Source organism: Equus asinus, chromosome 18 (assembly GCF_041296235.1).
Source record: "Equus asinus isolate D_3611 breed Donkey chromosome 18, EquAss-T2T_v2, whole genome shotgun sequence".
NCBI classification, from domain to species: domain Eukaryota; kingdom Metazoa; phylum Chordata; class Mammalia; order Perissodactyla; family Equidae; genus Equus; species Equus asinus.
The window spans coordinates 37340010-37365632 of record NC_091807.1 but is presented as its reverse complement, the minus strand read 5'-3'; the positions used below and the strand labels follow the sequence as shown (position 1 = coordinate 37365632).

The 25623-nt window shown below is 40.3% G+C and overlaps 1 protein-coding gene across 1 annotated transcript in view; it reads right to left on the bottom strand.

The window, feature by feature from the left end:
- Window positions 1-8193: 8193 nt before the first annotated feature.
- The window catches only part of BACE2 (beta-secretase 2), an 81906-nt gene continuing 64476 nt past the window's right edge, over window positions 8194-25623 (bottom strand). The window contains exon 9 of the mRNA XM_014839280.3: window positions 8194-8686. Coding sequence (XP_014694766.3) covers window positions 8433-8686 — 254 coding nt within the window. The 3' untranslated portion in view covers window positions 8194-8432. The remainder of the gene's footprint in view (window positions 8687-25623) is intronic.

Below are 25623 nucleotides of genomic sequence, written 5' to 3'. Positions count from 1 at the left end.
TATTTATTTATTTTTTTTACCATGCTGACACACTTAAGACCTTGGCCTGTGGGGTCTCATCCTGTGGGGTGAGATCTCCCTTGCCCCGTACTCCTCAACTTCTCTGAATCTGTCCTCTCTGTGCCCCATGCCGTCCACCCCAGGGTTTAAGAATATTATTAGTAACAATGTGTACCAGATAGGGCTGATCTGAGGATGAAATGTCATAACGCATCTAATATGCATGTCCAGAATTTGCCGTTCAATAAATGTTAGCTTCAGTCCTTATATTTGTTAAAAATGTTTTCCCTTGTAGCATTTTGACTTTAGCAGACATCATGTCCAATTTTTAAAAGCATAATTTTCCCTTCAATTTCCAGTTTTTAACCTTATCAAGACAGTAGCAGAATGGTTGAGATTGTGGGTCTGGTCATCAGACAAGCTGGCTTTTTGAATCTGGACTCTGCCACGGACAGGAAGAACCTGGAGACATTACAGCCCCTCTCTGTGACTCAGTTTCCTTCCCTGTGCAGCAGCCAAGGGGCTGGAGATGTGTATTTGGGGATTGTCGCTAAGATTTATGACACATCTGGGCACCCTATTTTGCAGATTCTATTTTGGAGAAGAATGGAGGAGCAGACATCCTTGGATAGTTGCTGGGGTATAGTTTAGCTACATACACATGCTTGATGAAGGTAGCCCGTGAAAGTGAGCAGAATGAAAAAAATAAAACCACAAACGTCATACCGCAAAGTTTCACAACAGCACCACCTAGTGACAAGCACACAAAATCACACCTGCAGTGCCATCCACCGCTTAGGATGGCAACATGGGATAAACCAGCACAGAAAACAAAAGTGCAATGAAATCAAATTCTCTCCTTCGTTATTAGAAAGCAAACATCCTATTCTGTTTCTCCAGTAACTCATGCTTCACTTCCTAATGGTTTGACATTCTCTCCCCGCCCCTTTCTTTTTGTCTGGGTATCGTCAAGCAAGAAGTGTCTAGTCCTTGAAAGAAGCATATTTTTCAAGGATTGGTGTTAACAGCCAGATCACGGCTCACAGACGAGGTCTGCCTCCATTAATTAAGTACCGTTACTCCTTTGCGAGAGTTGGTGCACACCCCTCTCTAGACTGACCCACTCAGCTGGATCCTTAATGCCCAAATGATACAGCACACTTCTGGAAGGTGTGGCTCTGCATCCCACCTGGGCGAGAGCGTGGTGTAGAGAAAGAGCTCGGCTTTTGCAGGTGGACAGAGCTGGGTCCACCCCCAGGATAAACACTTTCCTGACTGTGTTTTCCTCGGCACGTGAGTTGGAGCTGGCTTCTGAGTTGGAGCTGGCCTCTCATCTGCAGAATGGGGAGAACACCATGTCCTTGAGGGGTGACTGTGGCAGGGGGACGGCCAGCCATTCCCAGGCGGGCATATTTGGTCCCCAAGACTAGGCTGAGCACCCTAATCCTTACCACCACTTACGTGCGCTCATTGTTGTCTTTTGTGTAGGCGGTTTCTCTCCACTCCGGGGATGACTGTCGCATCTAAAGGACTTTATTCCTCTCCCATTTTCAGCATACTTTACATCTTAACCATTGGGCCTGGACCCTCCCTCTGTTCAGTTTTACCTTTGATGCTTTACGGGACTCTGTGTGAAAGCAGAGGAGGTTAGCAGACCGGGACACGCCGCCAACAGCAATTTCAGGAGTGTGACTTGCACTAAGAATTAAAAAATTCCAAACCCAGCAAGTTGGAAGTATTATTTATTCAAACAAACCAAACTCTTTTATTTCCTTTTCAATGGTATACATCTTAAATTGTTGGTACATACAAGTATAAAAATAGGATTATTTTAGAAAACTCCAGTTTTGAAGTGCACAACGATTCGGACATTGGTCAGTAGCCGCAGGGCCACTTCTAAGATGGAACGAATACTTCTTTGCTCCAACTCCTGGTCCTATCACACCTTTAATTTAAGTCGATATACTAAAAATAGAGGGAAATTCCAAAAGGGAAATATAAAATAACCTTAAGCATTTTCAGAAATACAAGTTACACTGAAGAATTGTGTATTAAAGGACATTAATCTGAGATGTACACATAAACACATTTCGTAAAGCACTACTTTTAGCATCCATTTTAGCAGACAAGGCTTGTAGCTCTTTGGCCCAAAAAGAAACGCCACTAGTGCAGCAGAAAAGTCACCCTTTTTAAGAAAAAATGAGTGCCTCCTTTAAGTGACTGAACATAGAGATTTTAAACTTTAAGTATATTTAACTGTGCGAATTAACAGAAATGGTAGGAAATGCATCATTTTAGATGACAAACATTCAGCTTTTATTAGCACATGACAAATCTCATTCATTCTCTTTCCTCTCCTCGTACTAAGTAATGCCAACGCTAAGTACAATTCCAAAACTCACAGCTAAGAATGTAAAATAGTACATCCACAATTCGGAAAATGAGAGAAAGCAATTCCAGGTTGTTACCACCAGCAACAGAGAACATAAAACTGGATAAAAAGCTGGAGTCAAGGGAGTTTATTTTGGGTGATTTTTGTTATAGATCAGTAGGTCCTTAATTACCTTTGTTCACATTTTCTTTATCTCAAAAAGATAATCTTTGAACGTTTTCTTAATTTTCATTCAGGAGTGTTAACTGCAAAAATGGGAAATTTTACCTCAATAGGTAACATGAGACAAGCTGAAATCTTAGTTATATCAGGACTTTTTCAACAACCTCTACATGTAGCACTTAGAGGAAAAAATAAGCCCTGCCTTTTGGTCACACCTGCCTTCTCACAATATTCTGATCCATGCGTGCATCGTGAGTACAAACACATATATTCCAACCTAAATTAAGGAAATTCTGTAGAAAAACATCATTGCTACAGGACGCGAGGTTTCAAAGAGGCTCAAGGTTTCAAGTCTCCTTTTAGTAACATCATTAAGATGGCAGCTGTGCTCAACTTATTTGAAATCTATTTTATAAACCTATAATCTGTAATTATATAATTATAAATCTATATTGGTAAAATATTCTACTCCGATGGATATGTGTGGTACACCTGTGTGCTACGTACAATTTAGACTTTACCCATTGGGTCCGGTAGAGGTCATTCTCCATCTGTAAAGGGAACTGCCTACTTCTCATGACTGCCGGGTAGGCGGGGGCAAACCCCGGCCCGTGGATATCTAGAGGTGAGACAGATCGTCCACCATCACACCCTCTCCTGTAACCTGAGATGCTAACTGGTACCCAAAGGCTGTATGGGACACGTGGAGGCCCTTGACCATCAAACATCAAGTGCCCTGGAGTCACTGTCACTGTGGGCTGGATCCGAATTTATCAGGAACCTTGATGTGCCTCTTGACCCAGCCTTGAGCTACCGGGCGCTCGCTCTTTAAGAGCAAGTGTGCTATAAAATTACACAGTACAGTGCAGTTTAGAAACACCAGACATCTATGTGCAGTATCTGATTATAAAAACCTCAGCGAAGGTTCAGGGGTAGGGGAGAAAACACTGTATGGATTGGTTGAAGCTGTGTGTCCTCAAGTAACTAATGTGCCCAGAGGTTTTGCAGACACACTGACGTCACTATGAGGCCTGGCTCTGCTCTCACTTCCCCATTCCACAAATATGACTAATGACAGGCTGTGTCAGGCTGTCCTCACCCGCCCCCCGGAGGACATTCTCAGCAACCCAGGGCGCTTGCCCAAGGCTGAGAGCCATGGGTGGCCTTCACTGGAGTCTCCTGGGGAGACTAATGAAGTGCTCTGACTGAACTGGACCAGGGTGAGCTCCGGGATGTCACGGGCCTGCAAGGGATGCTGGTTGCCCGTGAGCCACACTGATGCACAGGGGCTCAGAGGCTGACAGCAGTGACATGAAGGAGCCTCCTGCTTCCTCTCCAGCTGTTCTTTCTGGAAGTATCTCTGACAGAAGGTATTCTCAGAGGAGTGTGGTCGGGAACCTGTAGGACTCTGAATCACGGCCGGCCTGGCAGGGTTGGATAGAAATGGCTGCGTCGGACTTGCTCTGGCTTTCAATGAGACAGTCAGGGCAGCGGCTGCCAGGAGCCCTTCCCAGATGCTCAGATCCCAAACTTTGCCAGCTCCCCTTTGGCCCCAGCCTCTTGACCCTGCCCTATGAACTTCCTAGCGCACAACCTTGAACCTGCAGCCTGAGGACCGTGTCCGTCTTGGGAGTTTGGGTACCATAACTTTTAGTAGAACACAGGTGATCTAAAAATGGCTGCAAAAAAGTTTCTCTTTCACAAATTATAAATCCTGAGGGGTCCCTTTGGATAATTCCTAAAAAGAAAGCTGTGCCAAAAATGTGGGTGAAATGAGCTGCCTGTGACACCCTGGGGTGTTTTCAGCTCCTCTAGATCTTTGCTTTCATCTGCTGGTCAAGGGTTATGACATCTTACCCGACCTTCTTTCCCAGATGCTAGAATTTTCCAGGTCCCAAACATCCTCTACTCTCTATTCCTTGAATGAACCAATCTTCACTTGGCTTGGTCAACACAAAGCGGAAGGGGCCACAGTTTTTCACTTTGTCTGTGCTGACATCTGACACACAACTCCAGCTCTAACATTCTTGAAGTTTGGGGTTTGTGGCTGTGTAAGATAAACCACATCTCCAATTGATTTAGCAACTTTAAGGTTAAAAGAAATCTCAGGATTCCTGCAGTTAAAGCTACTTTTCCAAAGGAGCACATTCTGCTTATTTTGTCAGCATACTTTTGCTTATATTTTTATTTCCCTTCCCCAGTTTCAAATGTATTTTTCCAGCTTGCTATTTAATTGGTAAACTGCCAGAGGTTCAAATCCGAAATCCTTAAAACCCACTAGAAATGTACACAATAACTTCTGTGGTGTGGAGTTTTCTTGGCACTAAAAAATCTCATCCCTCTCTTGGAGAAACCTGTAATTTTACATTTTAGGGTGTTTAGTTGTTTTCCCCCCAAAAGAAAAATTCTTAGTAGCAAGCTTTTCCTCTGAACAGTTCTGTAATCAATTCTAATAAGTCTGTGCAAGAGAAAACGCACTGGGATTCCACCCAATTATTTGGTCTCCACTAAAAAGGAAAAAGTCTGTGAAACTCAATTATTGTTGTTTATGGAACAGGATGTTTGGCAGTGACTCTTCCAAAAGACATCAAGTGGCACCAGGCCAGGGCTTAGAACTGAACCATGCTGGGCAAATCCACCACGTGGGGATGCGGTAAGAGGAATTGAACAAATTTTCATTCACATAGAGAACCTATTAAATAGTGAAATAATCCTTCGTCACCTCTTAAATGAGTTCATGGAATCTCCAAATCACAGCTGCTCTGCAAATTCTATTACCTGACGCTCTGCAGAGCTGTGAATGCTGCATTGCTGGGAATGACTTCCGTCATTTCAAACCAGAATGGACCCCACATTTATCTCCCACCAAAACCTCTGCATTTCACAATGAATCAGGTAAAACATCCTTCCAAACACTTGGGAGTGGACTGTGTTTAGGGAAACATTCCCCGCTGTCACACGCAAGGAAATCTGTTTCTTTAATGCCAAGTACTTGTTTTTGATTCTAAGAAATACAAAATAGTGTACGGTAAATGCCAGGTGATCTGACACCAGTCACTTGTGGTTCTTTTAAATTCCGGAGGAAAAAAAATAGAATCAATCCTCATCTCATTTCCTTGCTATTTTCCATAAACAGTTTCAGTTGCTGAAGACAGGATTTCATTTCAGGCTTCTGAACAGCTTATCAAGACTATAAAGCCTCACCCTATTTAAAAAAAGTATTGTTCATGTAGAAGCATCTATTTCCCATCAGAGAGTTGACAAGGTTTTGACAACAACCTAATGCTAGGTTGAACCTTTCAGGAAAGGACCATCTTCCAGCATTTTCCACAGTGTGTTACAAGGTAAAAATGATACCCTCAAATGGTTGCTACTTCCTTTCCTGTTCAAAGCCAGCCTTCTTGAAGCTTTTCCAAGCTAAGTATCAATTTACATAACTCGAGGAGGTGGGTGTCACTAACAGGGTTTTGACTCAAAGTCCAATTTTCTGCAGCAAGGCACGCCAGGAAAATGTCTCACATTCAATTGTCTATTTCATCCGTGTTGCTAAGTTATGCTTTTGTAATTTAAGTATTTCCATTAAAATGTCACATCCAATGACATCTGAGATGAAAAGGTAGCGAAATTTGATATGAAATACAGAGCATTATAGCAAACTTCATTCAAATACCCTAGCTTGAAATCTGACTTGGTATTATCATGTATTCTGGGAACAGTGCCTGCTAATCTACTTCAATAGAAATGTTCCCCAGCTCAGAAACCTAACACAAGAAAATGGAACAGAAGACGCCTGTGTGAAGAAACACGGAGCAAAACTAAGCGGGTCATCCCAGCCATTCTATCCTTTCATTTCAGGGGTTCATATTTTTCATAGCAAGGGGAAGACACAGTCCAGGGGCATTGCCTTCACTTCTATGCAAAGTGCCCCACAAAACAGGAACCAATGAAAAAGCCAACTGGGCAAGCAGAGAATTGGACTTCCAGAGACTTCTAACTCTGAAATGTATTTTGAGACCAGAAATGATGATGAGCATCTGACAACAGAATCCCCTTCTACCATCCCATTCCAAGATGGCATTGTGCCCACCATGCTTGAACTATATCTTGAAGAACACAGAAGACTCACGCTCTTTCTAAGATGCAACTTAAACCTTCTCCACAAGAATCTCACAGATTCTTCTGGCTGTGGAGTCTGCGAGGACACTGTGACATGTATAAGTGGCCCCACGTCTCTTTGGCACTGTCAAATATTTCTAAATATGGAGGTGACCTGGGGAGCCAGTGAGGAGAGAGGGCTGAAACATGCACATGTAGCCTATTTTGAACACAACGCTCCAGCTGGAGGAGATGCTCCATAGTCAGCCCTTCCAGTGCAATTTTATTATGTGCCCAACTCATTCCAATAGCAATGCAGAGTGAACATTGAACATGGCACACGAATGAGAGAGAAGGAATATTACCTTTGAACTCTTCTCCTAATTACATCAGATCATATAAAGCTGACTACATTGAGTTAAAGGCTTCCACTTTTCTTTGGCAAAGGCCTAAATAAATGACAGCGAGTGGAAATTTCCTCAAATAAGGATACCACTGCACATCCAACTCGTCACCCAAGATTGAACACACCAAAGGGAAGAAGGATGTGGGTCAACCGCTCAACGGATTTGTTTAAGCTGATTCAGATGAATGTGCTTGAGTCTAGGGGATTCTGCAAACAGAAACACATAGTTTCAAAGCACAGGAGGAATTGGGTGTTCCCTTCACGTCCTTTGCAGGTCTTGGATCTTCCTTCCCCGAGACATGCTCAGAAGTACGGGCATTTAGCCATTTCCCTATTTCCCCAAAGGGTAATAATCAACTTACCTTCAGAGAGTTGGAAGAGAAACAACTAAGCTAGGGAAAAAGAATTAGTGTTTCTCATTAAAACACTGTTTGTTCATTTTAAGTAAGAGTAAGCATGGCGATAGTGACCAGCTTGGTGACAGACCTTCTCCAGGTTGATGTGAGCTCAGCACCTGTTACATCTCACCTGTTGGAATGAGGGTTCTTTTAGGTGAGGTCAGCAGCTGGGACCAGGCTGCCTGCACTCCCACCCAGGCACAGGACCCTAGGCAAAGTCTCAACAGAGGTAGTTTTTCACTTTTACACCAACAATACTATGCAAAGCAGTGAGTACAAAAGAGTAGGTTTCCTTCCTACTCTATCACGATGGATGGAAGGTCTTCCATCTTCAGAAGAGGCTGGTGAAGGCTGCTGGGTGACGATCTTCTCCTTGAGGATTCAGCTCCCAATCAGAGCACAGAGACCCAGAAAAGGGGCCTGCTGCTCTGTTTCCGACTCAGAAGGGGGCAGGATGGTTATATCATCAGGCCCCAGGCTGCTTCTCCTGCCATCATATTGCAAGCCTTCTTGTATCACTCTGACCTGGGTTGAGGCTTAGTGCAAAATACTCTTAAGTGAAATAGAAAAAGCTTCCCATTAGCTAAGAGGAGTTATAAACTATATGCACTCACTTCTCCAGAGATGGGAGGGAGAGAACTAGCCAAGGCTTGCTTTTTTTTTTTTTTTTTTTTTTTGGTGGTATACCTAGACAGTTTGGTATAATCAGTCACATAAAGGCTGCAGCCCAATTCACTCTGTTTTGGTTTAGAAGGAGGTGTTTTTTATTATCATTTTTCTTGGAAGTAGGAGAGAAGGAGGAAGCTTTAAAATCAAGAATCAAAATACAGTGAGTCTCGAAGGCATCTGGGAGCAGAACAGAGATTTAAGACTAATGGACATAGGAAGAAACCTTGCCTTAGAACCCCTGCTTACTGCACTTGAAATTTATTTCTCTTAATAGTTGAGTTCAAGGTTGCCCGAGTTCAGGCTTTGCTCTTCATTTCCAGCGATGCCGGACGAGAGAGGACTCATCATTGACAACCTCAGGATCTCGGGGGCCATGCCGACACCGGAACGGAACTAGCAGCAGGATGATTAAGATAAGAAGGATGATTCCGCACACGCTCATAAGAGTATAGGAGACAATCCACAAAATGGGCTCATTCAAAGGCAGGGCAGGGACACAGTTGCTGGCTACATCGTCTGTGGAGAAAGGCCCAGAAATTTCAGACACCGGAGCACCTGCAATTTCTGAGGAGACAGAAGGGGGAAAATCCACAGCTATGAAATGAGCAGTCCATCTCTAACATATGACAAAAGAGATAACCCCTTGCTTTATCAAACCACAGTCACATCGGCACTCAGGTTCCAGGGGCTCAGGCATCTGAGCACGCACTGAGCAAAGTCTCGGTGGCTGCGTGCCTTCAGAGGGTCCAGTCCCTTGAATCTGGAATGACAGCATGTTTCAAGGTCTACAGGTGCTGAACCTATGTGATGGAGAGCGATGTGCATAAGGGCATACACAGAAGCATCAGGTGCTCCGTGGAGGGCTAGCAATGGCTGGAGCGCTATGCAGGTCAGAGAGTACCGGTCAGTGCCCGGTAGGGACATCTGGGTTGGTTGTGCTTCCTCAGTGGAGACCAGCAAGGAAGCGTAAGTAGGAAAAGCAGTAGCATCTGAAGCAGAAAGCTCAGCTGAACCTGTCTGAATCATGGGGATGTCCCCTGGTGGATTCTATAACAGTGTCTCTTAATGGGTTCCAAGACCACCTGGGTCAGACTGGCCCAGGACACCCTTCCCCGCCCCAAACTTGTCCCATGTCACATCTACAGTGTACAGAGGACCCAGAATCAAGAGTGGTAAAGGGGTGCACCACCAAATCCATGACATCACTGGCAAGAAAGAGAAACAGAGCTAAAACTCATGGGTGACTTTTGCTAGCAGACTCTGGGATAACACTTTCACTGGGAAGGACGTCTTAGATGATTTCTTACAGCAGGTTTGGGGATTATCAGTATCTCCTTTACCAACTCTCCACTTATCTGCTCCTTTCAGGGGTACAGATTTGTTTGACACCTTAAGCTTTACTTGGAAAAATAAATAGGCCTTGTTACCCATTTCACTCATAATTAAGAAATGAGTATTTAGGCACTAGAAAGCAACATTCTAAGCATTTAATTTTTCTGTAACTAAAGTCTCAAGATTCTAAGGCCTGCTTTACTGAGGAAAGAAAAAGTCAAACTAACAATGGAATAATGCCCTTAAAAATGAGGGACAAAACAAACTTGACTAATACATTTTCTTGCTAAGGTGGATTCTGTTCATGTGGATTCATGGCTTTTACTAAGTGTACTGGAAGAGAAAAGGAATGAACAAGAGCCTGCAAATACCTAAGAACAGAGATGCTAGCCTGTGGTTAATCTAGACCCCCAAGTGTCTACAGCTGTGGTCAGCAAAGGATATCCCACAGACCAAATCCGGCTTGCCAGCTCTCTCTCTTTGAAAATCGAGTTTTGTTGGAACATAGCACATCCATTTATTTACATATTGGCTAAGGTCACTTTTTTCTTCTTCTTCTTCTCCCCAAAGCCCCTGAGTACATAGTTGTATATTCTAGTTGTAGGTCCTTCTGGCTGTGGTATGTGGGCCGCCGCCTCAACATGGCCTGATGAGCGGTGCCACGTCCACACCCAGGACCTGAACCAGCGAAACCCTGGACCGCTGAAGTGGAGCGCGTGAACCCAACGACTCAGCCATGAGGCTGGACCCATCGGCTGTGGTTACTTTCATCCTATAACAGCGGTGGAGCAATTGTGACAAGACCACTTGGCCCACAGACCTTCAGAATCTACTACCTGGCTCTTTATGGAAAAAGTTTGCCAACCCCCAGCCTATAGCATGAAAATGAAACATTTAACAAATATTTTAAATAACTAAAAATAACCCTACTCTTCTTGTTACAAAGGCAATACATATATATGGTAGAAAACTTGAAAATATGAGTAAATAAAAATAAGGAAATAAAAACATTCATAAATTCACCACTCGAAAATAATTAATATTCATATTTTAGAGTATAATCTTTTTCTATGCATCAACTTTTGAACAAAGATGGGACCATGTCTACATGCTGTTTTGTAAACTATATTTTCACTTTACATGTCATAAAAATCTTTCCGTATCACTTAATTTTCAACCATGCTATTTTTTATGACTACACAAAAACCATATTCCAGATGTATCAAATTTGTTGACCAATGCTTCTTTGTGACCATTTACGTGGTTTTCAATATTTCTACCATCATAAACACTCACGTATGAAACATCTTAGACCTAAGTCTGTGCCCATTTTCTTAATTTCTTCAGAGTGAGTTACTGAAAGTAAAATTATGGGTTAAGATGTGCTCACTTTTATGCATCCAGATATACGCTGGCAAAATGTCACCAAGAAAGACAGAGCCAGTACACATGCCCACCACCATGGTATGGGAGTGTCCACTTCCCATTCTTACCACACTGCCAAACAGAAAGAGGAATGATGGTCTTCAATCCAAGATCATAATGTTCACAAGGTTTTTTTTTTTATTACTAGTTGGGGAAATCATTTAAAAAACACACTTTTTGGCCATTTATATTTCTGTTATAATTTCTATCTTTTTCTCATCAATTTGTAAGAATCCTTTATATGGTAAAAGCTTTATGCTACAAATGTCTTTCCACAGTGTGCCATTTGTGTATTTTTACGTATTTACTTTATAATAGAGAAGCTTTAACAAATACAATTATGAGAGTGAAATACACTTAGTGGAAACCATGCTTAGCTCAACACCCTGACACAGGAAAGCATATAGAAATTGAAAGTCCCTTGAAACCACGTCTGCTTCCAGACAAGATGGAGTAAGAAGGACCAGCTTTACCTTCCTACCTGAAACAACAAAAACATTGGATGTAATATATGAAAAAAAAGGGCTCTCAAGATGTTGGAATTTGGGTGAGGAGAGAGAGCCAATCCTGAGGGGGGAGGGCAGCTGCAGCGGGCCCCACAGTTGCCCCAGCTCACCACCTTGAGAAAGTGGCTGGGTTGTGGCACAGAGGAGGGCACACAGGCAGAGGCTGGCAGAGTTAGACTTTGCAGGGAGAGTGATGGAGAGCTCCACATCTCTCTAGAGAGCCTCCCTTTTTTTTTTTCTTTTTTGAGGAAGATTAGCCCTGAGCAAACTACTGCCAGTCCTCCTCTTTTTTGCTGGGGAAGACTGGCCCTGAGCTCACATCCGTGCCCGTCTTCCTCTACTTTATACATGGGACGCCTACCACAGCATGGCTTTTGCCAAGTGGTGCCATGTCTGCACCCGGGATCTGAACTGCCGAACCCCGGGCCACTGAGAAGTAGAATGTGCGAACTTAACCCCTGGACCACCAGGCCACCCCAGAGAGGGCCTCCCTTGAGCCTTCAGCTGAGTGCTCACCAAAAAATGAGTGAAAGCCCCTGGAAGAACCACTTGAAAGGATTAAAAGGAATAGCGCTTGGGGCTCACAGACAGGGCTGAGAATAGCGCCTGTTACCAATTGTTCCCTGTTTACTCTCTTTTCCAGAGTGAAAAAAATCCCAAATCCCATCCACAGGGCATCAATTAGATACTAAGGGTCTTTCTCTGTAACGGGAAGAATTAACCTTGGCCTAAGCACTGCTCTGATCCCATCCAATGAAGCTTAAACGAAAGACAAGAAAGGACCAGACTCTTTCCACGTACCTTAACTATAACCCAGAACAGACGTCAAGAATATCTGTAAGAACACAAAAGTACTCAGCACTCAACAAGGTAAAATTTGCAACGTCTGGCATCCAATAAAAAATTACCAAGTACGCAAAGAAGCAGGAAAGCAACTTATAACGAGGGGAAAGAACAATCAACTGAGCTTAGCAAGAAATGACACAGATGATAGAATTAGTAGAGGAAACTAAGACAGCTATTATGACTGCCTTCCACCCCAGATGCTAGAAGAAATATTAGACACGTTAAATAGAGACAAACAAGCCACAAAAAAGACCCAAGTCAAACTTCTAGAGATAAAACTTGCAACATGTGAGTTGAAAATAGGCTGTTGGGTATTAATAGCAGATTATATAATGGCAGAGAAAAAGACTAGTGAACTTAAAAACATAACAATAGAAATTATCCAAAATAAAATGCAGAGAGAGGAAAGTACAAAAAAGAGAGAGAGAGAGAGAACGTCAATAAACAACGGGACCACTTGTAATCAGAGCACCCAAATGAGGGGAGGGGAGGGGAGACAGAAAAAGTATTTCAAGAAATAATAACCAAAAATTTTCCGAATCTGATGGAAACCATAAGCCCACAGATCCGAGAGGCTCAAAGAACTCCAAGCATAAAAAACACAAAATAGACTACCCCAGTGTATTGCTGAAAACCAGTGATAAAGAGAAAACCTTGAAAGAAAAAAGAAATATTATGTACAAAGGAACAAAGAAAAGGATTACAGAAGATTTCATGTCAGAAATAATGCAAGCTGTAAGACAACAGAGCAACATCTTTAAAGTACTAGGAGGGGGAAACTCTGTCAACCTAGAATTCTATACCAAAATATCTTTCCAAAAATGGAGACAAAACAAAGACGTTTTCAGAGACACACAGCTGAAAGAATTCATCACAAGTGCATACACACACACATACACACACACAGTGGAATATTATTCAGCCTTAAAAAAAAAAAAGGAAATTTTATCATCTGCAACAACATGGAAGGCCCTGGAGGGCATTACGCTAAGTGTAATAAGCTACATACAGAAAGACAACTACTGCATTATCTCATTTATACGTGGAATCTAAAAAAGTCAAACTCATAGTAGCAGAGAGCAGGATGGTGGTTGCCAGGGGCTGGGAGAGGGGGACAGAGGCAGATGTTAGTCAAAGGATACAAAGTTTCAGTTATGCAAGACGAGTAAATTCTAGAGATCTAGCACACAGCACGGTGGCTACAGTTAACAACATTGAACTGCGTACTTGCAATTCACTGAAAGGGTAGATCTCAAGTGTTCTCACCACCACGAGAAGAAAAGAAAAAAAATGATAACTACATGAGGTGATGGGTATGTTAATTAGCTTGACTGTGGTGATCATTTTACAGTGTATACATATACCAAAACATCGAGTTATATCCCTTAAATACACATAACTTTTATTTGCCAAATATACCTCAATAAAGCTGAAAATGGAAAAAACCATCACAGCAGCTCTGCCCTATACAATACACTAAAGGAAATCCTTCAAGCAGAAGAAAAATGGTATCAGATAGAAATTTGGATCTACACAAAGGAACGACAAACATCAGAAACGGTAACTACGTAGGCAATTATAACATCTTCACTTTTAATTTAAAATATTTCAGAAGATAATTGACTGAATAACGCAAAAATAATAACAATGTTCTGGGTGGTGTATAACATGTGCATAAGTAAAATGCATGACCACAATAGCACAAAGGACAGAAGAGAAGAAATGGAGCGCCCTCTTGTGGGTTCTTATTCTATACGAAGTAGTAGGCTGTGATAAATTAAAGGTGTGTACTATAAACCCTAAGGCAACGGCTAAAATGACACAACAGAGAGTTACAGCTAATAAACTAGAAGGAGACAAAAGACATAAAAATACTCCATCCAAAAGAAGGCGGAAAAAGGGAAAAAAGAACAGATGACACAGAGAAAACAAAGAGCAACATGATGGACTTAAACGCAACCGTATCAATCATCACATTAAATAAAAATAGTCTAAATCGGAAGTTGGAAAACTTTTTCTGCAAAGGATCAAATAGTAAATACATTAGGCTTTTTTGGGGCACAGATGATTTCCGTCACAGATTCTTTTTGAATTTTTTTTTTTTACATAATCCTTTAAAAATGTAGTTCACTGGCCATACAAAAACAGGCTCCACACCAGATTTGGCCCGCAGGCTGCTGTTCATTGAACTCCATTCTAAATATACCAATTAAAAAGCAGAGATCGTCAAATTAGATAAAAAGCAAGACCTCACTCTATGCTGCCTACAAGAAACCCACTTCAAATGTAAATACTCGAACATGTTAAAGTCAAAGGATGGAAAAAGATGTATCAAGCTAACACTAATCAAAAGAAACCCAGAGTGGCTATACTGATACAGAGTAGATTCAGAACAAAGCGTACAGCCAGGAATAAAGATGGGGATTTCATAATGATACAATGTTCAATTCATAAATAGGACACAACAATACTAAACATTCATGCACCTAATAAAAATCTCAAAATACAGGAAACAAGAATGATGAAACTGCAAGGAGAAATGGACAAATCTATAAACAGAGTGAGAGATTTCAACATCCCTTTCTCGATAATAGTCAGAGCCACTAGACAGAAAATAAGTGAGGATACAGACTATCTGAACAATGCTACCAACCAACTTGACCTAATTGACAATTATAGACTACGCCACCCACACAGCAGCATCTACATTGTTTTCAAGAGCATATTTATCAATATAGACTATAGTGTGGGGCATAAAACAAGTTTCAATAAATTTAAAAGGATTCAGTTTATACTAACTATGGTTTCTGACCACAGTGGAGTTAAATTAGAATAACAAAGATATCTGAAAAATCCCTAAATATTTGGAAACTAAATAATACACTTCTCAAACTATAAAACTTCTAGAAGAAAACACAGGCGGAAATCTTTGTGTCCTTGGGTTAGGCAAAAATATCTTAGCTACAACATCAAACAGATCAATCTATAAAGGAAAAAAATTTGATAAATTTTATTTTATCAAAATTAAGAAATTCTCCTCTTTGAAAGAATATATCAAGAGATTGAAGACTGGGAGAAAATATTCGCAAGTCACATTTCTGATAAAGGATTTGTACTCTGAATATAAAGAACTCTGAAAACTCAATAGTAAGAAATCAAACAATTCAATACAAAAATGGGTAAGAAAATTTGAAAATACACTTTACCAAAGAAGATATGTAAGTGGCAAATTAGCACATGAAAAGATGCTGAAATTATTAGTCATTATTAGGGAAAAGCAAATTAAAACCACAATGAGATACCACTTAACACCTATTAAAATTAAAAGGACTGACCATATCAAATGTTGGTGAGGATGTCGAGGTGAAATAACTCTCATACACCGTTGGTGGGAATCTTAAAAGATATAGCCCACCTTGAAAACAATTTGGCAGTTTCTTAGGAAGTGAGACATAACCCTATTATGTGACTGAGCCATTTCACTCCTTTCTATTCACCCAGGAGAAATGAAAATATATGTCCAAGGACTTCTGCACAATGTTCACAGCAGCTTTATTTATAACAGCCAAAAAACCTGGAAACAACGCAAAAGTTCAATAGGTGAATGGGGGTAAAGAAATTGTGGTATATCTATACAATTGAGCATTGCTCAGCAATAAAAATGAACTATTGATACATGAAACAACGTGGATAAAGCTGAAAATAAGTATGTTGAGCGAAAGAAGTCAGACAAAAAGGAATGTATGCTGATTCCATTTTTACGAAATTCTAAAAAGCGAAAACCAATCTAGAGTGACAGAAGGCAGAGCAGTGGTTACCTGGGGGTGGGGTGGGGTCAGCAAGGGCTGGGGGGCAGGCAGAACGAAACAGGGCAAGGAAACTTTGCGGCTCGATGGCAATGTTCATCAGCTTGTTTGGGGTGATGGTTTCAAGGGTGCGTACATATGCGAAAACTTATCAAGCTGTACCCTATAACACGAACTTTTCACTTTAGACCCATTTTATCTCAATAAAGCCGTTAAAAAACTCAAAAGTACACGATAGTCAAAAACGTAGTTAAAGAATAACACGTGATATGATCACATTTAGGTTAAAAAAGAAAAACGAAACCAACCCCAGCTATGCTAGGTGCATGGGGATTGATTTTAGTATTGTTCTACAATGCCCAAGATTATACACATTTTTTCATGTATTACGTCTATATATACGCACAATAAAAATATTAAAAAACCCAACAAAATAAAATTTTCTTCAACGTACATGTATTACTTTTATAATCAAAAAAGTTGTATACTTTTTTTAAGTTTTTGAAAAATAGCACCAATTGAAGATTGTCAGACATAATGCATAATGCAGGAAACAACTGCATTCTCACATTTGCTAACCAGCTCCTCAACGTTAAAGGAAAGTTGATTTAAAATTACTTCTGGAGGATATTTTCTAGAAATGCCATTCACCGGACATTTATTACATATACCACTAATTCCACGGTCATAGAACAGATTTTCATTTTTTATGTTGGATTTATTTATGAGAGGTCATACTAGGCAGTGATGAAGAGCACAGACCCCAGGGCCAGACCCTTGGGGTTTAGATCCTAGCTCCCATTTATGAGCTGTGTCATCTTGGCCAAGTTACTTCTTTGCCCCTCAGTTTCCTTATCTGTAAAACGGGTATAATAATAGCATCTACAAGTCACCAGCTCATATGGATAACCAAGTTAAGAGAAGTTAAGCACTTAGCATGGTGCCTGCAAGGAGGTCAGTGCTTCCTAAGTGTCAGCTGTCAACATACTGTTATTTTAAATTCTTTCATCCATGCCTTGGGTTAAAATTTTAATTACACATTTTCTCTGCCCCCCAGAGAGTCCAGACCCAGTTGATAATGAATACCTGAGGAAGAGATATCAATTCACCAACTATAAATATTATAATGGGGGCCAGCCCGGTGGTGTAGTGGTTAAGTTCTTGCACTCTGCTTTGGCAGCCTGGGGTTTGCAGGTTCAGATCCCAGGTGTGGACCTAGCACCACTGGTCAAGCCATGCTGTGGCAGCATCCCACATATAAAATAGAGGAAGATGGGCACAGGTGTTAGGGAGGGAAGGAAGGGAGGGAGGGAGGGAGGAAGATTATAACGATAGGGTCTTTTTGGCCATAGCTTACAACATAAAGTGCACTGTCCCTTCAGATGAGTTAGTAGGCACTGAGATGCTTTCTGAGTAGACATGGTTTACTTGGAAGAGTGTTCTGGAGTTACAGGACAGGTTTTCTGGACCCAGGGCCATTTTGCTCTGCACACACATGAAAGCCACTTAATATCTGGGACCTCAGCGTTCTCTTCTTTAAAATGAGAAAGGACGGCTGCCTGATCTATGTCTTTGGGGGCCCCTGCCTTTGGCATCTTTTGACTGTATTCTAAGTAGATGGCAGAGCATATCTCTGAAACCCTGTTCTTAACAGCTAACTTTCCTATTTTAAATACGAACATGCACCAGATGATCCACTTTCAGACTGCAGCACGGAAAATTCAGTGAAGTGACTGCCACAATCCATGATATGCCTCAAGTTGTATAAGCTGAAATCTATACAGCTCTTGGGTGCTAAATGTCTCAATCTATAAAAAGAGATGGGTGGTATTTCAGAAGCTTTGGATCCATGAAGAGAGAGCTGTCAATTTTCACACTCTATTATTTTCCTAGCTATAGGAATCTTGGCCTGGGCAACAAAGAGATCTGGTCCAGGGATACGAGACTCTATGCTGAAGACTCAGGTTGGTCAGCTCTGTGGCACATCATGACCACTGCTGCCTTATTAATCTGGCTCTGATCTGAGACTAGATAGAGACTCTCCATGGGGATGCTGGGTGAGCTGAGGAGAGGCAGGGGCGGCAGAAGAGAAGCATCTGAAGATCTTTTTCCAAAATATCCATCACCCCCCTACCCACCACCATTCTGATATCCCCTGGCTGCAAAAGTGGGTGAGGAGGTAGACCATGTGGCGTTTAAAAAGCTCCCCTGGGGATGCTAATCAAAGAGCTCCCACTTACTGCTCTTCCCACCCTGCCCCAGCCCTTACAGACAAGCCTAATGAAGGGCACCTCCCAAAGATTTTGGTTCCATCAACTGCTCGTTGGTGCAAAGATGGAACTTCCTCCTACTATAACACATAGAACTGAGGATAAAATATAACCCCCAACTTAAAAATATGGAGCTGAGCCCAGAAAGAGGCCCCAGGGCTGTGGTTCCAATGACCAGGGCGGGGCAGAAGACTTGACCCCAGCACTAAGGCGACAGATTTTAGAGCCGAGATGCCAGTGAAAGCCTCGCCCATTGGTGGAAGGAGCTTCTACCAACAAGACGGGCTGACTCTTTCTGAGGTCTAAGGAGGAGCGAGTGAGGATGGCAAGAAACAATCTCCTATGGGAAATGGAGCCTCCACAGCTCTACCCCAAGCATGACTGGGATCTAACTTTACACATCTTGGTGTCGAAATCCGAAAGGTCTCACGGTCTGAGGACACTCAGCTGAAACAAACGTAAAATTGCTTTACAGCAACATTTTTACAACCCAAGGCACACTGAACTCTCTCAGAAGGAAAACAAGCACTCCCACTAAAGATAAGCTCACAAAAAAAATTGCCAAGCAAGTGAGAAAAAAATCCACGGTGAGAGAACAGTCAGCAGACACAAAAACAAGGAGACGCGCTCTCCATAAATGATAGAAAAATAGAAGAATTCGTTTGAGATTACACAACAGCTGTGTTTAAAGTGATTAAAAACTCACTAAAAATACCAATAAGATTTTTTTTTAACTAAACAAGCTGATTCAAAAGTTCATAAAGGAAAAGAAAATGAAGAAAGAATAGTAGGGAAGTTTTGAAAAAAGAAGAAGAAATGGAAACTAATACTATGAGACATATCAATGCAACAGAATAGAAAATCCCCAAATAAATATACATCTCCCAAATATTTGCTAGAATTTGGTATGTAATAGTGGGATTTCAAATTAGTGAAGAAAATATAGATTATTCAATAAATGTTATAGGAACAATAGGGTAGTTGTCTTGAGGAAAGAGAGGCTTAACCCACACATTCTGTGTGAAGGCAAACCAAACACAAAAGTACTTGAACAAATTACAAAAGAATTTTAGTGAGAAAGGCCATTTAAAATGTGACATTAAGCCCAAGGGCCTTAAAGCAAAACACTGATATATTTAAACATATACAAGTAAACATTTTTACACTAAAATTCATCCTAAGCAAAGATTAAAAATAATTGACAATCGAGAGATGAATTATAGTTGTTTTCTCCAGACAAATGGTTAATTACTCCATTACGCAAAGAGCTCCTACAAATCAATACCAGAAACTAAAAACCCAACGGAAAAAATGGGAAAGAGATATGAGTGGATAGTTCACAGAAAAGGAAAAACAAATACCCTTAAACATCTGAAAAGAAACTCCAGCTCACTCACGTACAGTAATACAAATTAAAACCACACTGAGATAGTCTTTTTCATCTATGAGATTGGCAAAATTCCCCAACATGTGACAACACCATGTTGGTGACGCTGACTGGAGAAACAGGCCACCGTATACGTTGCTAGAGAACTGGGATAGCCAGGGATAAACGAGTATTACCTCTTGGAAGGCAGTGTGGCAACTTTCATCAAGATTACAAATATTTATCCCCTTTAACCCAGAAATTCTCCTTCTAGCAATCTAGCTTCGAGGTATACTTTCATATAGTGATAGACATTTATGAATGGTATCCATTACAGCACTGTTTGTAATAACAAGAGACCGGAAACAACCTAAATGTCTATCAATAAGGAATTGGTTAAATAAATTAGAGAACATCCATATAAGGAAGATCATCATGCTCAAAAACAAATCATTAAAAACATAACTTTACAGACTTATATGATTTCATATGACTACCTCTGAGGGAGTGGGGCACTATGTAATTCATTGTATCTTTTGAATATTACCTAGCCAGTTTTTTTAATTAAATAAAAATGACAAGAGATAAAGGAAATACAAGCCATAAGAAAATTATTACAGAACACCGCAGAAAAGTGAACTAGTATATTTGAAAAAGTACAAAATAGAATCTCTAAAATGAAAAGTACAGTCAATGTAACTAAAAACTCACTGAATAGGCTAAATAGTAGATCAAACATAGCTGAAGACAGAACTAGGCCAATATAAAATGCACCTGAGGAAAGCACACAGAACGCAGTAGAGATATAGAGAGGAAAATATGAATGAAAGATCAAGGGACACGGAGGAAATAATGAGAAGTCCCAAAGTTTATCTCACAGGAGATCCAGAACAAAGGATGAAGAATGGGTGTGAGGCAACAGTGGAGAGGTAACAGCGAAGAACTGATGATGAAAATCAGGAATGATCAGATTTAAGAGGGCACAATGAGTCTCAAGAAGATGAAAAAATAACCTGTGTCTAGATACATCCTGGTAAAACTTCAGAACACTAGAAGTTTAAAATAAAAGAAGTAGCAATAGCAGCCAGAGAGAAGAAACAGATTACCCTTGAAGGCATAATCATTGAAACTAACTGGGGTCTTTTCATCAGCAATAACGATGGCCAGAGAACAACAAAATAGCATCTTCAAAACAGGAAGGCAAAATGGTGGACCTAGAATTCCACAGGCAGCTGAATTATGATTCAAGAGTTGGAGCAAAATGAAAGCTACCTTTCAGACTTTTATAAAAGAAATCTTAAAGCACATTCTTCAGCAGAAAGGAAATGGCTGTGTAGTGTTCCATGGAACAGATAGATGACGATTTGTTTATCCATTCACCTTTGTTGGACTTCGGGCTGTTTTTAGTTTGATGAAAATGACAGTTTTATGTAATTAATGTAATTATTAAATGAAGTACTATTTCATTTAGTTTTATGAATAAAGCTGTTTCTGGTCAAGTCTTTGGGTGGACATACACATTCATTTCTCCTTTGCATATACCTAAGAGTGAAATTGCTGAGTTATCGACTAGGAGTATGTTTAACATTAGTAGAAACTGTCAATCAGTTTTTCTATGCATACTAAAGAATTTCAGCAAACTGGGAATCCCTTAGGGATTAAAAAGGAATTCCCAAAACCTACCCCGTGCATCATGCTCAATGGTGAAATATGATAAGCATTCCCAATAAAAAGACAAAAATGTCCATTATCATCATTTGTATTCAATATTGTCTCTAAAGGCATCACAAAAATAAATAAAGAAATAAAGAAAAGATATAAAGGCTAGAAATGATAAAAAGTGTATCATTTGCTGATTATATTACGGCTTTCATAGAAAATCCAAGTGACTCTAACAGCTATTAAAAAAAGGAGAATCCAACAAGATGGCTGGATAGAAGATTAATATACAAAAAAATTGCATGCCTATATATCAAGTCTTATTACAACTACAGAAATTGAAACCATATGTTATAGCACAGGGATAGACAACTACACCAATGGGACAGAATAGGATGCTCAGAAACAAACCCACGTATATTATGGGTCTTGGTACATGACAAAGATGTTATTAAAATTCAGTAGGTATAATATTTAATCTGAATTAAATAATTCAATCTGAATCTAATCAAGCTTCCAGACCTAAGTTCAAGTTTACATAATATATGATATTAAATAAATATGTTAAATGATACCATGAGGAAATACTCAAGCAAATCTGAATACGATACCTTCTACAAAACAACTGGCCTTCCAATTAAAGCTAAGAAAAACATTTTTGGAACAACTTGGGAAATTTTAGTATGATGTAAACATTACATGATATGAGACAAATATTGTTAATTTTTTAGGTGTCATAATGGTATTATGGTTATGTAAGAGATTGTTCTTATTTTTAAGAGAGACACAATGAAATATTTAGGGGTGAAATGTCATGATATCTGCAGCTTATGTGCAAATGGTTCAGCAAAAACTACATACACACATATACACTTACACCGATATATGGCAAAATGTTAAAAATTGTTAAATCTAGATGGTTGGCATGCAGGGCATCATTGTATTCTTTAAGTCTTTTCTGTATATTAAATTTTTTCTTAATGAAATATTGAAAAACTCAGAGAGGAAACATATATTCAATAAATGATGCTGAGAAAGTTGAACGTCCCTATAAAAATTAGATTCCTACTTCACATTTTAGAAGAAAATGAAAAAAAGTATACAGCATCTTTAGAAGAAAAAGTCTGTACTTTCTTAGATTAAAGAAGAATTTCTTAAGGTACAAAGTAAAAGTGATAAGGAAGAGATTGGTAAATTTTATTTCACTAAATTAAAATAAAATGCAGATGAAAGACACCAAAAGCAAGTAAAAAAAAGCCAAAGGGATTACAAGAAGATATTTGCCATGCACATAACCCAGAAAAATTAATATCTCAAACATGTAAAGAACTCATACACAGCAATAAAAAAAGATAAGTAGAAAAATGTCCACAAGCTGTTAATAGAAAAATTCACCATCAGAGAAAAAGCTCAAACTTCCCATAAACATATTAAAAGTTGCATAGGAAGTAATCATATGAAGTAATCAGTTACAATGTGACACACCTAGATAGGCAAAAAACCAAAAAAGTATGATAATACGTTGAGGGAATGGAAATTTTTATATAATTCTGGTGGTCTGGCTGTTTTGCAGACAACTTTGACAGCAGCCAATAGCATTGAGGACTGGCATACCAAATCACCTAGGAATTCCACTTCCAGAAGATCTTATCCACATGCACAAAGATGTTCACTGCAACACTATTTATAATTGCAAATATTAGAAAAAATCTTAATCAAAGAGGGCCTGGGTAAATAACGGTACATTTCTACAATGGGATACCACACAGCAGTCAGAATGAATGACCTAGTGTTCCTATCAATATGGAAAATCCAGAAAATGTAATGTTGAACAATCAAAGCAAGCTGACAAAAGATACACACAGTACCATTGCATTTGTATAAATTAAAAATACCAAAAACTCGAAAGAACCTGTGTTTTAAGTACTTATTTACGGGTTTATTACAGGCAGCTTCTAAAATGACTCCTGCTGATCTCTGCTTCCTGGTATTTACTCTTGTATCAGGGCTGCTCTGGGCGACCAATAGAATAAGGCAGAGTGATGGCGTGTCACTTCCAATATTAGGTCATAAAAAGACTGTGGCTTCTGTCTTGGGTGCTCTGTTGCATGCTCTCTCTCTCTGGGATCAGTTGCTCTGGAGTGACCAGGTGCCCTGTCTTGAGGACATTCAGGCAGGCTTATGTGGAATCCATATGGCAAGGAATGGAGGGCTCTGCTCACGACCACGTGAGCTAGCTTGGAAGCAGACCCTCCAGCCTTCAGATGGCTGCAGCCTCATGAGAAACCCTGGACCAGCATCATCCAACCAAGCCTCTCCTCAGTTCCTCACCCGCAGAAAATGTGAAGGTCATAAAGTGCTGCTAAATTTGGGGCAAGTTGTTATCCACCAATAGATAACGAATCCAAGGTACTTATAACAATGTAGTGAAGTTATAAGTGTGTGGTAAGTATGAAAAACCATACACACCCATTTCAGGCTGAAGGGTAACTCTGGGGAAGGAGGTGAGTTGGGGCTTTAGCTACACTTATTTTTTATTTCTATGACAAATTTTTGAAGAAAATATGACAAAAGGGTAGGATTTGTTAACTCTGGGGGTTCCATAAGGGCGTACCCAGAACATGATTTCCTGCAATTTAAAACATTTTGTTATTTAAAATACGTTATAAATTAAAAATAAACTCTTAAAAAAGAACAAAAGGCTGGCTATCTATCCCATTTATTATGATGCTACAGACCACTGTCTGGCTGCTAACTGCAGCCCTGAGGGAAGTAATTGCTCTAATGGCTACAGAATTTGCACTGAAGGGAGGGGCACAGCTAGGTATATTCCCATCACTGGTAAAATCTGTTTAAGAACCAAAATCTTAAATATATTTTTAAAAATAGCAGCCAAAAAACTTACACAAGAGCACCTAACAAAGAATTCACGATGAAATGCAGGAAAACAATGTTGCTCTGCCTAGAGATGCTTAATATTAAACCATTTCCCACAGCGATCCACTTAGGAAACGTACGGTAATTACGCTGTCCGTGGTACTAAGCAAAGCGACCCGTGTGATGGCTGTTGCCATAGTAGCCCCTGCTTTAATGGTATTTAACAAGAGAACAGAAATTGTGGGGAAAATTGCTTTCATTCTTAGATTCTCTGGGTTAAGAGAAGTAAAACGTTCACAGCTGGGAGCGACAGTAGCGTTTCCGGGTGTATGGCCCCAGCTAACACCGCAGAGAAAGTCCTTCCTCGATGACGACCTGATGAGCTGCAAGTTAATGCACATCTGAGAGGTACACATTTATTTACTCACCACTAAGATAAAAAAATGACACGTCCCAAGGATTCTGAGTGTATTCACTAATACAAAGTCAAAGAAGTCTGCATTGCTATTTAAGACGCTATATTGCAACGTACAAATGCGTATATGGGGTTGAGTGATTTTATTTATATGGAATACGAACTGGCCTCATAGTCCAGACATCATTTTTTCCTTTTACTATTTCTCTTTTTCCTGTCTCCAAACTGTTATTTTACTTTTCAGGAATGACAGTATGTCGAAACCAGGATAGGAAGCATCACTTACTTGCTTTCTTGACCAGAATTCCCATTTTAAGACCATGATTTAGGGCGTGAGACATAACTGAAATCTCTTTCTCCTGAAGAAGTCAGCTGTGACCATTTAGCATTTTGCCTTCACACCCTCATCTCCGTGGCTCTCCTCCGAACTCTTCAGCTGGTTCTAGACCACAGCAAGGTCTGGTCAGAGCTGAGGCCACCAGCATGACCAGTGAGTATTCCTGCCTGTCCTACAACTTATCTAAGGTTTAAGGCTTTTTTCATCAAACGAATTTCTGTTCCTTCGTACATGGTGATCTTGTATTTCACGACAACCCCGCCCTGCAGTTTTCTTCTGCTCCACCTCCTTGTCATCAGTTCTTTTGCTTCCTTGCATTTGCTTATTTTTTCTCTGCCTTAGCATGTTACCAGCACAACTTTGGGATTTCTGTTACTGACCCCAAACTGAATGTACCAGAACTTTTTTCAATCCTGCAAAGTCCTGGTTTGAAGCGCCGCAGCCCTCACAGCCACTTCCTCCTCGCACACTCTATCTCTGCTCGTCTCCACAACTCAATCTCGTGCTGCCTTCTATGATTTTCCTTTTCCTCACTAGCCTGGGCTATTAGTCAGAACTGCCTGATCCTCCTACTAAACCGTGTGCTGTGGGAACGCTCCATTTCAAGCAAACTGTTAAATCTGAGGACATTCTCAAGTTTCAGCGGTTTAAGCATACTGTCA